The sequence below is a fragment of the Myotis davidii genome, unplaced genomic scaffold (genome assembly GCF_000327345.1).
Source record: "Myotis davidii unplaced genomic scaffold, ASM32734v1 scaffold1527, whole genome shotgun sequence".
NCBI lineage: Eukaryota > Metazoa > Chordata > Mammalia > Chiroptera > Vespertilionidae > Myotis > Myotis davidii.
This window is the reverse complement of record NW_006298269.1, coordinates 342,242-357,283: the sequence shown is the minus strand read 5'-3', so window position 1 is coordinate 357,283 and position 15,042 is coordinate 342,242. Positions and strand designations below refer to the sequence as shown.

The 15,042-nt window shown below is 47.1% G+C and overlaps 2 protein-coding genes across 4 annotated transcripts in view; one reads left to right on the top strand and one right to left on the bottom strand.

Moving 5' to 3' along the window:
- Positions 1-13,638, top strand: part of EZH1 (enhancer of zeste 1 polycomb repressive complex 2 subunit) — a 20,467-nt gene extending 6,829 nt beyond the window's left edge. For all 3 annotated transcript variants that reach the window (XM_006773881.2, XM_015570557.1, XM_015570558.1), the window contains 14 exons: positions 1,086-1,188; positions 1,669-1,832; positions 2,216-2,307; positions 3,696-3,876; positions 4,442-4,638; positions 6,273-6,364; positions 7,301-7,341; positions 7,823-7,948; positions 8,903-9,081; positions 9,570-9,665; positions 10,085-10,166; positions 10,630-10,710; positions 10,950-11,034; positions 11,313-13,638. In XM_006773881.2, coding sequence (XP_006773944.1) covers positions 1,086-1,188; positions 1,669-1,832; positions 2,216-2,307; positions 3,696-3,876; positions 4,442-4,638; positions 6,273-6,364; positions 7,301-7,341; positions 7,823-7,948; positions 8,903-9,081; positions 9,570-9,665; positions 10,085-10,166; positions 10,630-10,710; positions 10,950-11,034; positions 11,313-11,373 — 1,580 coding nt within the window. In that variant the 3' untranslated portion in view covers positions 11,374-13,638. The remainder of the gene's footprint in view (positions 1-1,085; positions 1,189-1,668; positions 1,833-2,215; positions 2,308-3,695; positions 3,877-4,441; positions 4,639-6,272; positions 6,365-7,300; positions 7,342-7,822; positions 7,949-8,902; positions 9,082-9,569; positions 9,666-10,084; positions 10,167-10,629; positions 10,711-10,949; positions 11,035-11,312) is intronic.
- A 271-nt stretch (positions 13,639-13,909) lies between these two features.
- Positions 13,910-15,042, bottom strand: part of CNTNAP1 (contactin associated protein 1) — a 14,083-nt gene continuing 12,950 nt past the window's right edge. The window contains exon 25 of the mRNA XM_006773912.2: positions 13,910-15,040. Coding sequence (XP_006773975.1) covers positions 14,970-15,040 — 71 coding nt within the window. The 3' untranslated portion in view covers positions 13,910-14,969. The remainder of the gene's footprint in view (positions 15,041-15,042) is intronic.

Below are 15,042 nucleotides of genomic sequence, written 5' to 3'. Positions count from 1 at the left end.
ATATATATATACACACACAATGTTGTATGTCAACTATATCTCAATTTTTTAAAGTACATATTTAAATCAACCTGTTTATATGTGTTATGTGAAATTGGGATCATGCCACATGTATGTATATGCATACATGTAATTTTTATCCCTTTTTTAAAAAATCATATGAACAGTTTTCCATGTTGTTAATATTTAACTAATGTTTAATTATACTCTACATTATTTAATTATACTATATGTCCAGGAACATAGTGTCTCTTTCATTGTAACAAAGTTATGATATCAGTCTTGTTTTTCAGCATATAGGATTCTTCTGTATTCAGGTCTCTCTGTGAAAACTCTGGTTTTTACCTCCATATTCTGTTTTGGGGAGTGGATTTGGTTGTTAATATGTAGAAGACTGTGATTTCCTTATTTACTGGTAGCCTATTAGAGAAGTCCAGATAACCTTGACTTTCTTATATATTCCTAAACAGCCAGTGGTTGGGTTAAAAAAGCAGCTCTAGCCCTAGCTGGTTTGGCTCAGTGGATAGAGCATCGGCCTGCAAACCAAAGAGTCCTGGGTTGGATTCTGGTCAAAGGCGAGTACCTTGGTTGCAGGCTCCTCCCGGGCCTGGGGCCTTGTCAGGGCTCATGCAGGAGGTAACCAATCGATGTGTTTCTCTCACATCGATGTTTGTCTCTGTCTTTTCCTCTCTCTTCCACTCTCCCTAAAAATCAATGGAAAAATATCTCTGGGTAAGAATTAACAACAACAAAAAAGCAGCTCTAATCAAAATGCCTTGCCGAAACCGGTTTGGCTCAGTGGATAGAACGTCGGCCTGTGGACTGAAGTGTCCCGGGTTCGATTCTGGTCAAGGGCATGTACCTGGGTTGCGGGCACATCCCCAGTGTGCAGGAGGCGGCTGATCGATGTTTCTCTCTCATCGATGTTTCTGACTCTCTATCTCTCTCCCTTCCTCTCTGTAAAAAATCAATAAAATATATATATTTTTTAAAAAGCCTTGATAAAAGAAAAACGACCAAACAGCTTTGTTTGCATACTCTGATTGTAGATAGCACTCAGGAGCTTTTTGTCTTTCCTAATTCAGGCAACAAAAAGAGTTCCAAGAAACAGTTTCCAAATGACATGATCTTCAGTGCAATCGCCTCAATGTTCCCTGAGAATGGTGTCCCAGATGACATGAAGGAGAGGTAGGGGAAGCTGCCCCCCTCAGGCAATGTAGAGTGATCAGGCAAAATTTTTATTCACGCCTGTATTTGGTTAATAAAAAGCCTTGCTTATGATAAGTGCATAAGGATTTACCCGCACTTCTCATTATTTCTTCCTTGTTTGCTTACCCAAAATACCCATTCCCTTATTAAGGGTCATTGTTTGCTGGCTTCTGAGTAAGTCTGGGCAGAGAACTTTTTATACTTCTGCCATTTTTCTGGAGAGTTACTCCAGCACCATACTTATTATTAAATATTTCCCTCCCTTTCACGCATATGTCCAGCCCAGCATAATTACAATGTTGTACTAACTCAGTTATACACAAATCCATCATCAACAAGACTCAAAACTCCCATTCTCTCTTAGCCAGCTGTACCTGGATGATCCTCAGTACTCAATCTGTATTTTCTCAGTTAAGACATTCCCTTGGAAGGAACTCTTATCTCTCTTTTCTTAAATAGGTACCGAGAACTAACAGAGATGTCAGACCCCAATGCACTTCCCCCTCAGTGCACACCCAACATCGATGGCCCCAATGCCAAGTCTGTGCAGCGGGAGCAATCTCTGCACTCCTTCCACACACTTTTTTGCCGGCGCTGCTTTAAATACGACTGCTTCCTTCACCGTGAGTGGAGCTACTCTGAAATGCTCTCCTGTTTTCTCTTCCCAGCCACCATTTCCTTCTCTTTATTTTATTTTATCATATAGAATTACCGGCTTCTGATCTGATGATGGTTTTACAAAGGACCAATCTATTTTCACTTGTTCGGTTATCGTGCAACATGCTTTGCATGGTCAGGACAGAATAATTAGCAGCATAATTGTTTCTGACTACCTCCTAGCTTTGAAAGGATTCTGTTGATGTCAGAAATGATTGGATTTTGTGCACTTTGATGGTAACTCTTTATCTCCAGATTCTCCTGCACTAGCTCCCTAATTCAGTTTTGTTCCTCCCCATCCTGTCAAGTGGATGAATCGTTGGAAACAGGACAGTGTTGTGTTTTCCAGCTTTTCATGCTACCCCTAATGTATATAAACGCAAGAACAAAGAAATCAAGATTGAACCAGAACCATGTGGCACAGACTGCTTCCTTTTGCTGGTACGTTCTTAAGCTGTTCTACTATTGTTAACTTTGTTGAAAATTGAGCAGGAAATGGTTCTTGGGCTTTCTGTCCCTGGCAACACAAACCAAGTGAGACAGTACATAGCACTTGGGGGTCATAAAGTGCAAATAAAACATGACTTCTGCCCGGCCAGTGTGGCTCAGTTGTTGATCATTGACCTGTGAACCAGGAGGTCACGGTTTGATTCCTGGTCGGACATACGCCTGGGTTGCGGGCTAGATCCCCAGTAGGGGGTGTGCAGGAGGCAGCCAATCAATGATTCTCTCTCATCATTGATGTTTCTATCTCTCCCTCTTTCTTCCTCTCTAAAACGATTAAAAATAAATAAGTAAAGCCCTAGCCAGTTTGGTTCAGTAGATAGAGCATCAGCCCACAAAGTGAAGGGTCCTGGGTTCAATTAAGGTCAAGGGCATGTTCCTTGGTTGCAGGCTCGATCCCCTAGGCGTGTGTGGGAGGCAACCAATTGTCGTGTCTCTCTCACATGGATGCTTTCCTCTCTCTTCGTGTATTAGGATGATGCTCTAACCAACTGAACTACCTGGCCAGGGCTATGTTAAACATTTTGAGGAAGAATATATTATAAGTGATTCTGTGTGTGTCACATCATAGCATAGGCACATAATATCAGACTCAATTCATTTCAAAACTTTTCTTTTGGAATTTCCTTTAGTGCCTACAGTGTATTATTCTGAATATCCTTATTAATGGTAAATTCTATCATTTACATGTAGTTTTAGTTTTTAGAAACAGCTAGAAATCTTTTGGAACCAAGTCTGATAAGAAGATAGATAATCAAGCTGAATGATAGTTATTTGGTCTTTAAAAAAAAACACCACATAACTATAAAGTAACGAAACAATATTCCTCCAAATTTAATATACTAGTTTGGAGGGAAGTTCCAAAATTAAGTAGCAATATTGCATAAATTCAGGGATTACATATTTTGTTATTGAAACAGAAGAGTCCTGATCCTTGTACCCACCCTGGAACAATTAGCTGTATACTCTCAAGCAAGTCCCTTCCCCTCTCAACCACATTACCACTACAGGAGAACGTGTTCTCAAGTTCCAAACAGCTAACATGCAAATGAATTTTAGATATAACAGACTGAAAAGTTGAAAATGCACAGATTATATCTTTTTAAGATTACTTTATAGGTTAGCTCTTTTGTGAAGAGGTATATGTTTCTAAGTTTTTAGAATGCTAAATGGCTGTTAGATGGCCGCATTTGTATGGTACCGAGCAAACAAAGGACAGTATCATTGCACGTAAGCACAGATGCTGAAAAGCTGGTTTGTGATGATGGGATAAATATGGTGATTCTGGGCCTATTCCAGTTTCCTATCTAACGTGTCCATTGCAGGAAGGAGCAAAGGAATACGCCATGCTCCACAACCCCCGTTCCAAGTGCTCTGGTCGGCGCCGGCGAAGGCACCACATGGTCAGTGCTTCCTGCTCCAACACTTCAGCCTCTGCTCTGGCTGAGACTAAAGAAGGGGACAGTGACAGGGACACAGGCAATGACTGGGCCTCCAGTTCTTCAGGTACAGTGAACAGGAAATGATCTTTTCTTAACACACAAGGATTCTGGTAAACCCAGGATCACCATCTAACACTTAATATTACTAGCTATAATAATAAAAGCGTAATATGCTAATTAGACCAGACAGCCAAACGACCTTCTAGGTGTCATTCCGGACATCCTTCCAGACGAAGCCGCTGTGGCGGGGGCCGAGGCAGAGGCAGTTAGGGGTGATCAGGCAGGCAGGCAGAGTGGTTAGGGCGATCAGGCAGGCAGGCAGAGGGGTTAGGGGTGATCAGGCAGGCAGGCAGGTGAGCAGTTAGGAGCCAGCAGTCCCGGATTGTGAGAGGGTGCAGGCTGGGCTGAGGGATCCCCGCTCCCCCTGCACAAATTTTGTGCACCGGGCCTCTAGTGTTTTATAAATTTGTTAATTCTGTCCACAGGTTTATCTATAAACAGTGGAGACGGGGGGATATTTTTGTTCCTAACTAGGCTGCCTTTTAAATAAAATACTTTTGAATTTACAGCCAACTATTGATGACAACTGCATTCCACCTTCTTCTGTTTCTCTTATTTCTTCCTCTTAGAGGCTAACTCTCGCTGTCAGACCCCCACAAAACAGAAGGCTAGTCCAGCCCCCCCTCAGCTCTGTGTAGTGGAAGCACCCTCGGAGCCTGTGGAATGGACTGGGGCTGAAGAATCTCTTTTCCGAGTCTTTCATGGCACCTACTTCAACAACTTCTGTTCAATAGCGAGGCTTCTGGGGACTAAGACGTGCAAGCAGGTACTGTCTGAAAGCAGCAGGAACAAGCTCGGGCCCTCCTTTCCTGCACTGCTCTGTCAGCCCTTTGCCATCTTGTAAGTGGCCTGTCTGGAGAGAAGCTGTCTCCGGCTCAGTCCCTCGTGAGTTTGTGCTTCTGGGCCATGAAGTGGGTCTCCAAGCACGGGGCCTCCTGCAAAGGCCAGGCCTAGCAGTGCTTGGGGTCTGCTCTCCTCCTTGCTGAATTCTTATTTTTGTCTTTAGCCACGATCTAACTCTTCTGGATGTTCCAGCACACTTTTAGCTTCTTTTTTTGGTTCCAACATTTTCTTTGAAATGTGTACCATTTCCTAGACTCCCAGGTCTTTCTGGGGATGTTCTTACCTAGTCTGCTCCTTCTCCTCCATGGCAGTGTTGTTCCCGCCATCAGTCTCCTCATTGCTTTATTCTACAAATGTCCTATCACAAGATTTTCTAATTATCACCCCCAAAAGCTAGGCCTGGACCTCGCCCTTCTCACTCATACCATCACGTCACTAGAATCGCAGTTTGATAGCCACTCATGCTCAAAGGCAGGACAAGACTGCAGCGAGAGGACGCTGTAGACACGGGCCATGGAGATAGGTGTTAAAACCAATCCGTCCAACAAAAAAGGAGCACCAGAGCTTGCGCCCTGCTCACATGGCTCCTAACTTCTAGAGGAGACTCTGCCCTCTTCTTCATGCTCCCTTTACCTAGAACAAGCAATAGAACCATGAACCGATGTGCCCTTTGCTTTCATTGTGGAGCTCAAACCTATTTCCCTGAGGCACAGGTTAACATAAAGATCTATCAAATTGGCCCTGACTGGTTTGGCTCAGTGGATAGAGCGTTGACCTGCGGACTGAAGGGTCCCAGGTTTGATTCCAGTCAAGGGCTTGTACCTTGGTTGAGGGCACATCCCCAGTAGGGACTGTGCAGGAGGCAGCTGATTGATGTTTCTCTCTCATCTATGTTTCTAACTCTTTATCACTCTCCCTTCCTTTCTGTAAAAAATCAATAAAATGTATTTTTAAAAAGAAAGATCTATCAAATTGGACTTGAAACAATTTTTGTGCATTTTTTTCCTGAATAGAGTATCTATACTTTTCACAGACTCTCAAAAGGAATTATAACCAAAAAGGGGGGTGGGGGTGGCAGGGGGCCTAAAACTGAATGCTGTAAAGGAAAGCAGCACAATGAAAGGGAACCAGCTTTCCCGAGATGCCTACTGCAGTGAGTAGTCAAGGCTCTGATGCCTTTATACCAGCAGAGGGAGCTAGTGCTGGTGTCTGTCAGATCCTACTCAGTTACTCACGGTACACGAAGTTGCCCTCCCTAAGAAGAGAGAGATACTGTTGGTAAAAATCTGCCCACACTCAGGGTTGGGAGGCAGAACAGTAGATAAAAGCTACTAACCAGGAAAGCTGTAACTGTGCTCAGTATTTCTGCTTTCTCAAGTCAGGATAAATAAGAACCAACTTCAGAGCCGTTGCCACTCTGTCTCCCGGGACTGAAGAAATGCTCCATTGGCTGCCTGGGAGCCCTCTAGAACCTCCTCAGCCCAGCACTGGCTGGGTCACTTACCTGACCGCCCAGCTCAATAAGGAGTGACAGGTTCTGTTGGATTTCTCTTCCAGGTCTTTCAGTTTGCAGTCAAAGAATCACTTATCCTGAAGCTGCCAACAGATGAGCTCATGAACCCTTCTCAGAAGAAGAAAAGAAAGCACAGGCAAGGGTTGGACAAAGGACTTTCTGTGTCAGGCTGTTCCCTGTGCTTTGACCTCCCCGTGGACTTCCCATTGGCCTCTCTCTGTGGCCACTGCCCATCCGCTTGGCATGATAACTGAGGGCGGCCTTCTTAGAGCTCCCTGTGGGTCTGTGCCTTGGCCCAGCCTTTCTCCTCATCATGAGCTAACTTTGGTTTCCCTTTAAGCTCCTGGCCAACAGAATACGAACTGGCCTCATGGCTCCACATTGAGGCCATTTTCCTTGTTGGTGATTAGTTAACCATGGCACTCACTTCTCAACCCTGACCGGGGTTGTTTTGTTTTTGGCACTTGTATTATTTTTCTAAGTTGCATAATAAGTGTTTTCTAGCTAGCCTTTGCTTAGAGTTGGACATTTTTTGTTGTGTTTTTATCTTTTATTTTTCTTTGCGTTTTAAATTGACATTCTGCCTGGCTTGGTTCCCTGATGACTATCACCTATTGAAGAAAGGAACTGACACAGATTCTAGATATAGAAGGAAGGCCTCGTGGCTGCTGCCTCTCAGTTCCTTCACTCAGAACATGTTCCTCAAAAGCCTTCTCAACTCCCCATCCTGAAACTCCCCACATTTCCACCTCCCCAAAGGCTGGGGAGAGGGAGGGACAATAGATTACAGTAGACATAAGGGTTGGGTTTTGTTGTGTGTCTATTTCTTGTTTTATGTATGTTTGTTTGTTAAGGGGAGGTTGTTTATGCTGAAATGTTGAGGCACAGGCCAGCTGGCTTTGGGGTGGACTGTAGCTTCCCTGTACGAGAACAGAAGCCTCCGGGGAAGTGATGCGGGAGAACACTCCCCAATTCTCCAACTGCAGTCCCTCAGAGTAGGTCGCATTGTCCTTTCCCCGGATCTGCAGACTTCCCCAGGACCGTGACCCAGACCCATCCTGTCTTTTTCCAGGTTGTGGGCTGCACACTGCAGGAAAATTCAGCTGAAGAAAGGTAGGTTCCAGCAGGGCCTTCTTCCACAGTTCAGCTCGAGGCCTCACCCCTGTGGCCGTCCTCTCCCCACCTGCAGCTGCACTTGCTGACCCTACACCACTTCCGCGGGTTGCAGCTTTTCTGCAGCAGCTGAGAACAGCTCAGCTTCTCGCTGCAGCTGTGAGGACTCTTAGGAGGCAGAGTTATGGGCCTTGTGGTCTCTGACTTTCATGGTTTGCCATGTGCCAGGGCCTAGGCTTCATTTAATGTTCAGAATGGCTGCTCTATAGTCCCGGACTATTTCTACACTTTCGCCACAAAACAAATCACGCCGTTGTAGCTTATGAACAACTATCATCTAGGACTGCCATCATCAGGTGCTAGATGTGGATCGAGGTTATGGTAGAACAAGCCTCTGAATCAGCGCCCTGGACACTTGAGAGGGAAGGCCGCTAGGGAGCATGAGCGCAGCAGTGCCCTGGTCTATTCTCTTCTCTTCCAGATAACTCTTCCACACAAGTGTACAACTACCAGCCCTGCGACCACCCAGACCGCCCCTGCGACAGCACCTGCCCTTGCATCATGACTCAGAATTTCTGTGAAAAGTTCTGCCAGTGCAACCCAGACTGTAAGAGTTCTTCGTTTTCTCCTGTAGTCTGCCAACGCGTCCCAGGTTTCCCTCCCCTCCTGCGCCTTTTGCTGCTGATGGGCCTTTTGATATTCTCTTTGCTGTGTTTTACCCACTCTAGAAGAGACTTAAGATATGGAAAAGTGATTTTTAAAAAACCCTTATATGTATGATTCTAAAAGCAACAATTATACAGAAGCCAGATGCTTTCCCAACTTGATCTTCCAGGGCAGAAGTAAGAAGCATGGCATCTTCCTGCCAGTGCAGTCACAGCCTCCCTTTCCAGAACGTTTTGTAACCTGTGCAGGTTGCAATTCTGTGTGTATCTATTTTAGTTTGCTCTCTGGAATTTTAATATTGGGTTGGTCTGTACGTCAACAGAAGGTAGGATAGAGGCTCATGTGCTTCTCTTTTAGCCATGCCCTTCCCCCATCAAGGCAGTTTGATGGCAGCCTCCAGAGCTTGCAGAACTTGGTGCCCAGGCAGTTGTGCTAGAAATACCTCCTAACCCGTAGCAGTTATCAATCTTAACCACAGCAGAGGGGAGGGCTGTGGGTGGAGGAGGGTGGCATAGAACGGATGTATTGTTCTCAAAGTGGTTTTTGTTTTGATGATCAGAATTTGCCAGTGAAAAACACTGATTTTATTTTCTGGGGGCACTGTCCACCTCCCTTCCAAATTCCACCAAGGAGGAGGGAGAGCATTGTTGGGGAATCTAGGAAATACATCTCCATAGTCAAACCTGCTTTTTTTGACTCTCAGGCATGAATGTTGGGAGGCACTCCATGTTTTTGTTTTTTTGGAAAATTTTTGAGTATATGATTATTGGGAAGGGAACGTCTCTCCTATTTTGCCAAATATCCTTGAACACATAACATTTACTTTTCTGCTGTCTCTTGAGTCAAACCCAGCACAAGCCTGCTCTCTTCCCAACCTCACCTGTTGTCCCACCAGGTCAGAATCGCTTCCCTGGCTGTCGCTGTAAGACCCAGTGCAATACCAAGCAGTGCCCTTGCTACCTGGCAGTGAGAGAGTGTGACCCCGACCTGTGTCTCACCTGCGGGGCCTCAGAGCACTGGGACTGCAAAGTGGTTTCCTGTAAAAACTGCAGCATCCAGCGAGGTCTCAAGAAGGTGAGGGCTTTTCTCAGGATTGCCAGCCGAATAGTGGAGTGGGAAAGACTGAGTACCCCCCAGCAGCCTGTTTCTACTGGTTCCTTAGAGGGTTTGTATATGAAAGTTCTTGGTAAACCCTAGACGACACACTTTTACTGAATTAATAAAGTTTTCTGTCCCAGTGATGGATGTGAAGAGTGACCCCCCCTGAAGCAGCCAGATGGAAAGGAGCAGAGAGGAGGGACTGGTCACTGATGTGGTCTATTTTTACTTGACACATAGCAGTGAAGGTCCACAGGTCTAGAGGAGGAGGGGTCATGTTTCCTTTCACCACCTCCCTTTTTTGTTTTTCCTCCCAGCAGAACAGAATAGCTTAGACCTTTTTCTGTTTTCAGATCCTCTTAATAGTTGCTAGTTCTTTCCACCCTGCTCTCCCCCCACCGTACACGTGCACACCTAGCACATAACACACCCTGTAGTCTGAGGTTTGACTCCCTCTTCCCCAGCACCTGCTGCTGGCCCCCTCAGATGTGGCCGGATGGGGCACCTTCATTAAGGAGTCTGTGCAGAAGAACGAGTTCATTTCTGAATACTGTGGTGAGGTGAGTGCTATCGTTTTGGCCCACATTCTTATCTGGGGAAATAGTGATGATAAACCCTGATTTTCTGTGGTCCAGACTTCTGTGAATCAGTCTCTAAATAACTCAACTGAGTTCTCATGTGGACTCTCGGGGGATCCCACAGAACTGTTTGCAGTCCTGAAATAAACCACTCCTCTTCGACTCTGGCAGTTCAGGCCACATAGGAGGGGCAGGTGGGGGCTCTCTTCAACCTTAACACTGGCCAGCTTGGGTCGGGATTGGCAGGAACTAACCCGAGCTCGGTATGTTATGATTCTCATCATGGTACTCAGTAAGCACTTGTCTGTGACACTGCCCCTCCCACTCCTGTCGAGTGACAGGGTACCATGCCCTGAGCAGATGGCCTCATCCCCCTGTTCGTTCCTTGTCTGTCTCTGCAGCTCATCTCTCAGGACGAGGCTGATCGACGAGGGAAGGTCTATGATAAATACATGTCCAGCTTCCTCTTCAACCTCAACAATGGTATGGAGTCTCTCTTTCTCATCCCAAAGTGGTCTTGAGCATGTCTTCCTACCAGATGTCCCTTGTTCTGGTCCAGGTTCAGATCAGCTCTGAATCTTCCAACAGATGCTCAGAGCAAGGTGGTGAGATTGAACTCAGAGACACTGTGAGCCACAGTTCACTTGCTTTGGGAGAACTTCCATTTCAGGTTGTGTTTGTAATCAGAGCTCTGAGCACTTACACCTCAGAAGTCTCCCGCCCTGGATGGAAAGAGGAGATCCATAATTCCAACAAAAGGAGGGGGGACCAAAGGGAGTACTCCCACGCGAAGCTGCATTCTTATACTGCCTGCTTCCCCAGCTCCTGCTAAAATTCCCACCGATCATCTTGTTTCTGTTACTGTTTGATTGATTTTAAATTCAGGCTCAAGAAGCTGCGGAGTTGCCTGGTTAGTTCATGGTCTTTCTTGGTGTACTTTATACAGATTTTGTAGTGGATGCAACCCGGAAAGGAAACAAAATTCGATTTGCAAACCATTCAGTGAACCCCAACTGTTACGCCAAAGGTGAGTTCTCAATGACCTGGGAGGTGGGCTTGAGGATGTCTGCTTCATTTACTATGATCTCTATCCATTATTAACTAGGCAAAAAAACAAAAAGCACAGAGGCAACTCTATTGACTACTTTCTAATTCCACTTCATTTATGTTTTCACTGGGAACTTGGAGAAAAGCAGACCTGAGTCACTACTGATTTTTGACTTGGGGTTGACTGGGGACTTAGCCCTGGGTCTGTCCTATTTGCAGTGGTCATGGTGAATGGGGACCATCGGATTGGGATATTTGCCAAGAGGGCAATTCAAGCTGGTGAAGAGCTCTTCTTTGATTACAGGTGAGGCAGCTAGGAATGGTCCTAGAGAGGTGGCCCCAAGGGTGGGAAGGGTGGCTGTTGGAATTGATTTGGGGGCTTACGATGGGTGATAGGGATGAAGGAGAGGATCTCATGGTGGTCAAGGCTTTGTCTTTGTTCTGATCTCTGGTGCCTTGTCGCAGAAGGGGAGCATTGAAAACTGCTTTTAAAAAGTGGGAGGGGAAGTGAAATGGGAGGGGACTCTTTTTTATCACAAAAGCCTTGATAGTAATCTGGTTCCTCCTCCTGCTCTGGGACAGGTACAGCCAAGCTGATGCCCTCAAGTACGTGGGGATCGAGAGGGAGACTGATGTCCTTTAGCCCTCCTGGGCTCCATGCCAGCGCTTATGGTAGCAGCACTGTCTTTGCTTCCGTGCACACACCACTGCTGCTCAAGTTTCCTGCACTATGTGTTTCTCACACCAAGAAACCCCCACCCACTCCTCTGTAGTGTGGCCTCAGCTGTGTCCAGTGAGACAAAACTGTCTCAGTGAGAGGGGAGGCAGAGGCAGCTAGGGCTTGGGCTCCCAGGAGAGAGAGGTGCAGAAGTCAGTGTTGCATCTCAGGCCTCAGAGGAAGTGAGCACAGGTGAGGGTGGGTGATGTATGCGTGATTTCTTGTCACCCAGGCGGTGGGCCTCAGGAATCAACTTGGGCGGTTCCCACAAGCATTAGCCGTTAATTATAACTTTCCAAATCAAGGGTCCTTATTTAATTGGGTTGCCAGCATATCTCTCTGTGGTCCTAAGACCTGGAGAAGACAGGCTAAGTGACGTTTAGGACCTGGAGCTTGAGTGATCTGGGTTAAAGGTGAGTCTGGCAGGCAGCAGAGACTGAATTCAGAGGGGAGGTGGGTCACCTTACTACCTTTTCCTTCCTGGCAGGGCTCAACCTGAGCGTGGGTTCTAAGTATAGATATTCAATGCTGGGAGAAGGGAAGCTAAAGGCCCTCCTTCCAGGGACAGTGAGAACCAGCCTGACAATAGCAATTAAACTGTTAAGCTTGAGGCCCAGCAGGCCTTGAGAAACCTCTGAATATTCTGGAGATGGATAGTTTTCCGATGCCCTATTAGCTCCTTCCTAAGTTCTAGTGTAGCAACTCCAGGCAGGCATTCTGCGGCTATTGAAGAAGCGTGGAGGGGTGTGCAGGCCGGGTGTGAGTACTCTGGCTCCCTGGATCCGTAGTTGTTTTCAGGCCTTTCATTCCCCTTAGAGGCCAAGCCCATGGAGCCACTGTCATTTATCTCTTCCATGTAGATGGGCACAGGCCTGGACTAGGGGGAGATTGTCGGTGTGATTGACTTTCCTGTCTGTAGCTCCTGCTGTTGGAAAGGGTGAGTTGACAGTATGTTTTTGGAGGTGGGTCAGGGACTCCCAAATTGCACGTGTTTAGGATGGCATCATGTGGGCCCTGCAGGCTGGCAGAGGGTATTTGAAGTGTCGAGAAGACCACCTGTGCCAGTCTGTGCCATTTTCTCTGGGATTTATGCAGAGCAAAGCACTTTATTTCTTTTAGAAGATCTGTAGATTGGGGTAGAGTTTAAGCTAAGGTCTTGAGTTCCTTGCCCAAGTCCCTTTCCTGAGGTGGGGGGAGAAGAGGGGTGGAGGATTCTCCGCCAGTTCTGTCTTGTCGCCTGGTGGAGGTAGGAGGAGCTGTCTTGACGCAGAAGAATTTAATGAGAAAGGGCCGGCTCTAAGAGTCTGGCTGTGTGCTGAGCTGGCAGGGAATAAGGAGCATTGTGCTGGGTAGAAAGGACATGGGCAGGCACAGACTGGCCTCGGGAGTATTAGAATAGGGAGCAGGCTTCTCCCTTCCCTCTGGGGAATCAGCCCTCTCTCCCAGTCTGTGCTGACCACTCCCTCCCTCCAACCCCACTGGCTGTCCCATGAAGCAAGGGATAGGATTCCCTCTGGCCAAGCAGCCGCCCAGGGGTTTTTGTGGGACATTTACACACACACACACACACACACACACACTCACCTACTCTCACTCACCACACTTGTGGGCACATGCATGCAGCAGGGCACATGCCCAGCCAGCGCCTGACAGAAGCCTCTTCCCACCTGAGTGGGCCAGCCCCCACCACAGTTCTGAAATGTGTATCTGCTGTGGTTTGTAATCATTGTGTATTGGGGGCCCCTTCTAGCTGGACTGTGGGCTCTGAATTACTCATAAATTATAGGGGAAACCATAGACAGATGAAGGAGGAGGAGTTACGTCTGCCTGAAATGCCAGGGGCTGGCCGTGAGGAACAGGTGGGGAAAAAATTACATTGAGCCTTTGAGAGGCTACACTGACCCCACCCTTGCCTCAGTGTACAGAATCACTGTGGTCAACCCCTTCCTTCCCGTTTCAGACCACTAATACTCCTGCTCCTCCAGCATTCCCATCCTTTTTCCCTGCTGTCCTCAACCTTTAATGACGGGTGTCAACCCCTCCCCCCAGACATGTAATGATGAATGGAGCAAGGGGGGGGGGGGGGAGGCTGGTATATGTGCGGCTTCATTGCCAGTGAATTTCACGCACTTTAAGTCCTGTGGCTTGTGATCTCTTATCTGAATAAATGGCAGAATCCATTTTGGCAAAGTGTGTTCATGTGCTTTGGGGCTGGAAATGATCTGGGGATGATTGTACAGGGGCAATTCGGCTGAAGCTTTAGCATTCTGATCCCCACTTGTCCACTGAGATGTGAGGCTGGGTGAGATTGAGGGTTGGCAAGAACCAGTCAGGCTCCTGGTAGGTGATGCAAGGATTCTGAGGGTTCCCTGTAGAAATTCCCAAGCCCTCAAATTAGTTTTCTTAAAGCCATTCCACTTACCCTACCCGCTAACCACAACACCAGCCACCACACACAGTCTGGGGCTCTGCCACTCTGTTTTATTAGAACGGCTCTACGTCTGAGAGCACAGCTTCAGAGTGGAGGCCGACTCAGGCTGGATGAGTGACCAGCAGGCCTCATGGGACTTCCAACACAGGAGAAGCAAACTACAGACCACAGGCACAGCACAGGACAGGACAATCGATTGATTGCTTTTTTCTTCTTTTATATATAAACTGATAATTTAAAAATTAGAATAATATATAGTTTCTCTAGAGAGAGACTTTGCAACAAAAAATATATTTAAAGAATGTGACCTCCTGGGCAAATGAAGCAGCATCTCTGAGCGGAGGAAAGAGGGCTCCTCATGCATTGGAGAGGGGGCTAAGCCTTTTGACAGGCATCAAGGCTAATGCATATCTTGGAAGAGGGAGGAAGAGTATGGAGCTGGCTAGTCAGTGTGTCTGCATTTTCTCTACGTTGCAAGTTTTTATGGCTTTGGCTAAAGCATTTGAAGCAGCAGAGGTACTAAAGTGCTAAACTGAAGCCTCTCAGTCTATAAAAAAAAAAACAAAAAAGGAGGAGGAGGATAGGACCCAGTGATGAAGCCCTCCCTTACCCCCAGCTGAGTGGACACAGATGGAAGATGTGCAGGGCAGGGGGAAGGCTGGGGGATATGTTTAGCAGCCTCCTCCCCCCATACCTCGTGCATCCCTGCAATCCCACACATCTATCCCTGCTGAGATTGAATGTTTGGAGAGAGACAGTTAATCTCCCCTGCACTCTCTTAATCCCTGGCAGCAGCTGGGACAGGGATGGCAGGAAGGACCTGTCTCAACCCCATGAGGCTTTCCTTTTGGGGCAGGCAAACCACCAGGAGCCTGGGGAAACGGAAATGGGCAGGGCATTGGTTTAGGCAGTGAGGCTCAGCTACTCCCTTTGGTCCCATCTGTAGCTCTGCCCACCAAACTTGGCAGGAGGGGAATCCTCTGGGTGAGCAGAACCAGCTAAAAGGAGTCAAATGTCCCTGACAGGGTTGGGTAGAGGCAGGTTATGGGGAATTCAGGGAAATGGACTTGGTCCCTGAAGCCCTTCTGATTCATTCAGATCTGGACTCCTCCAGGATCTGGGGTAGGTTTTGGTCCCGGGGGCCAGGGCCAGGGGCTGGGACT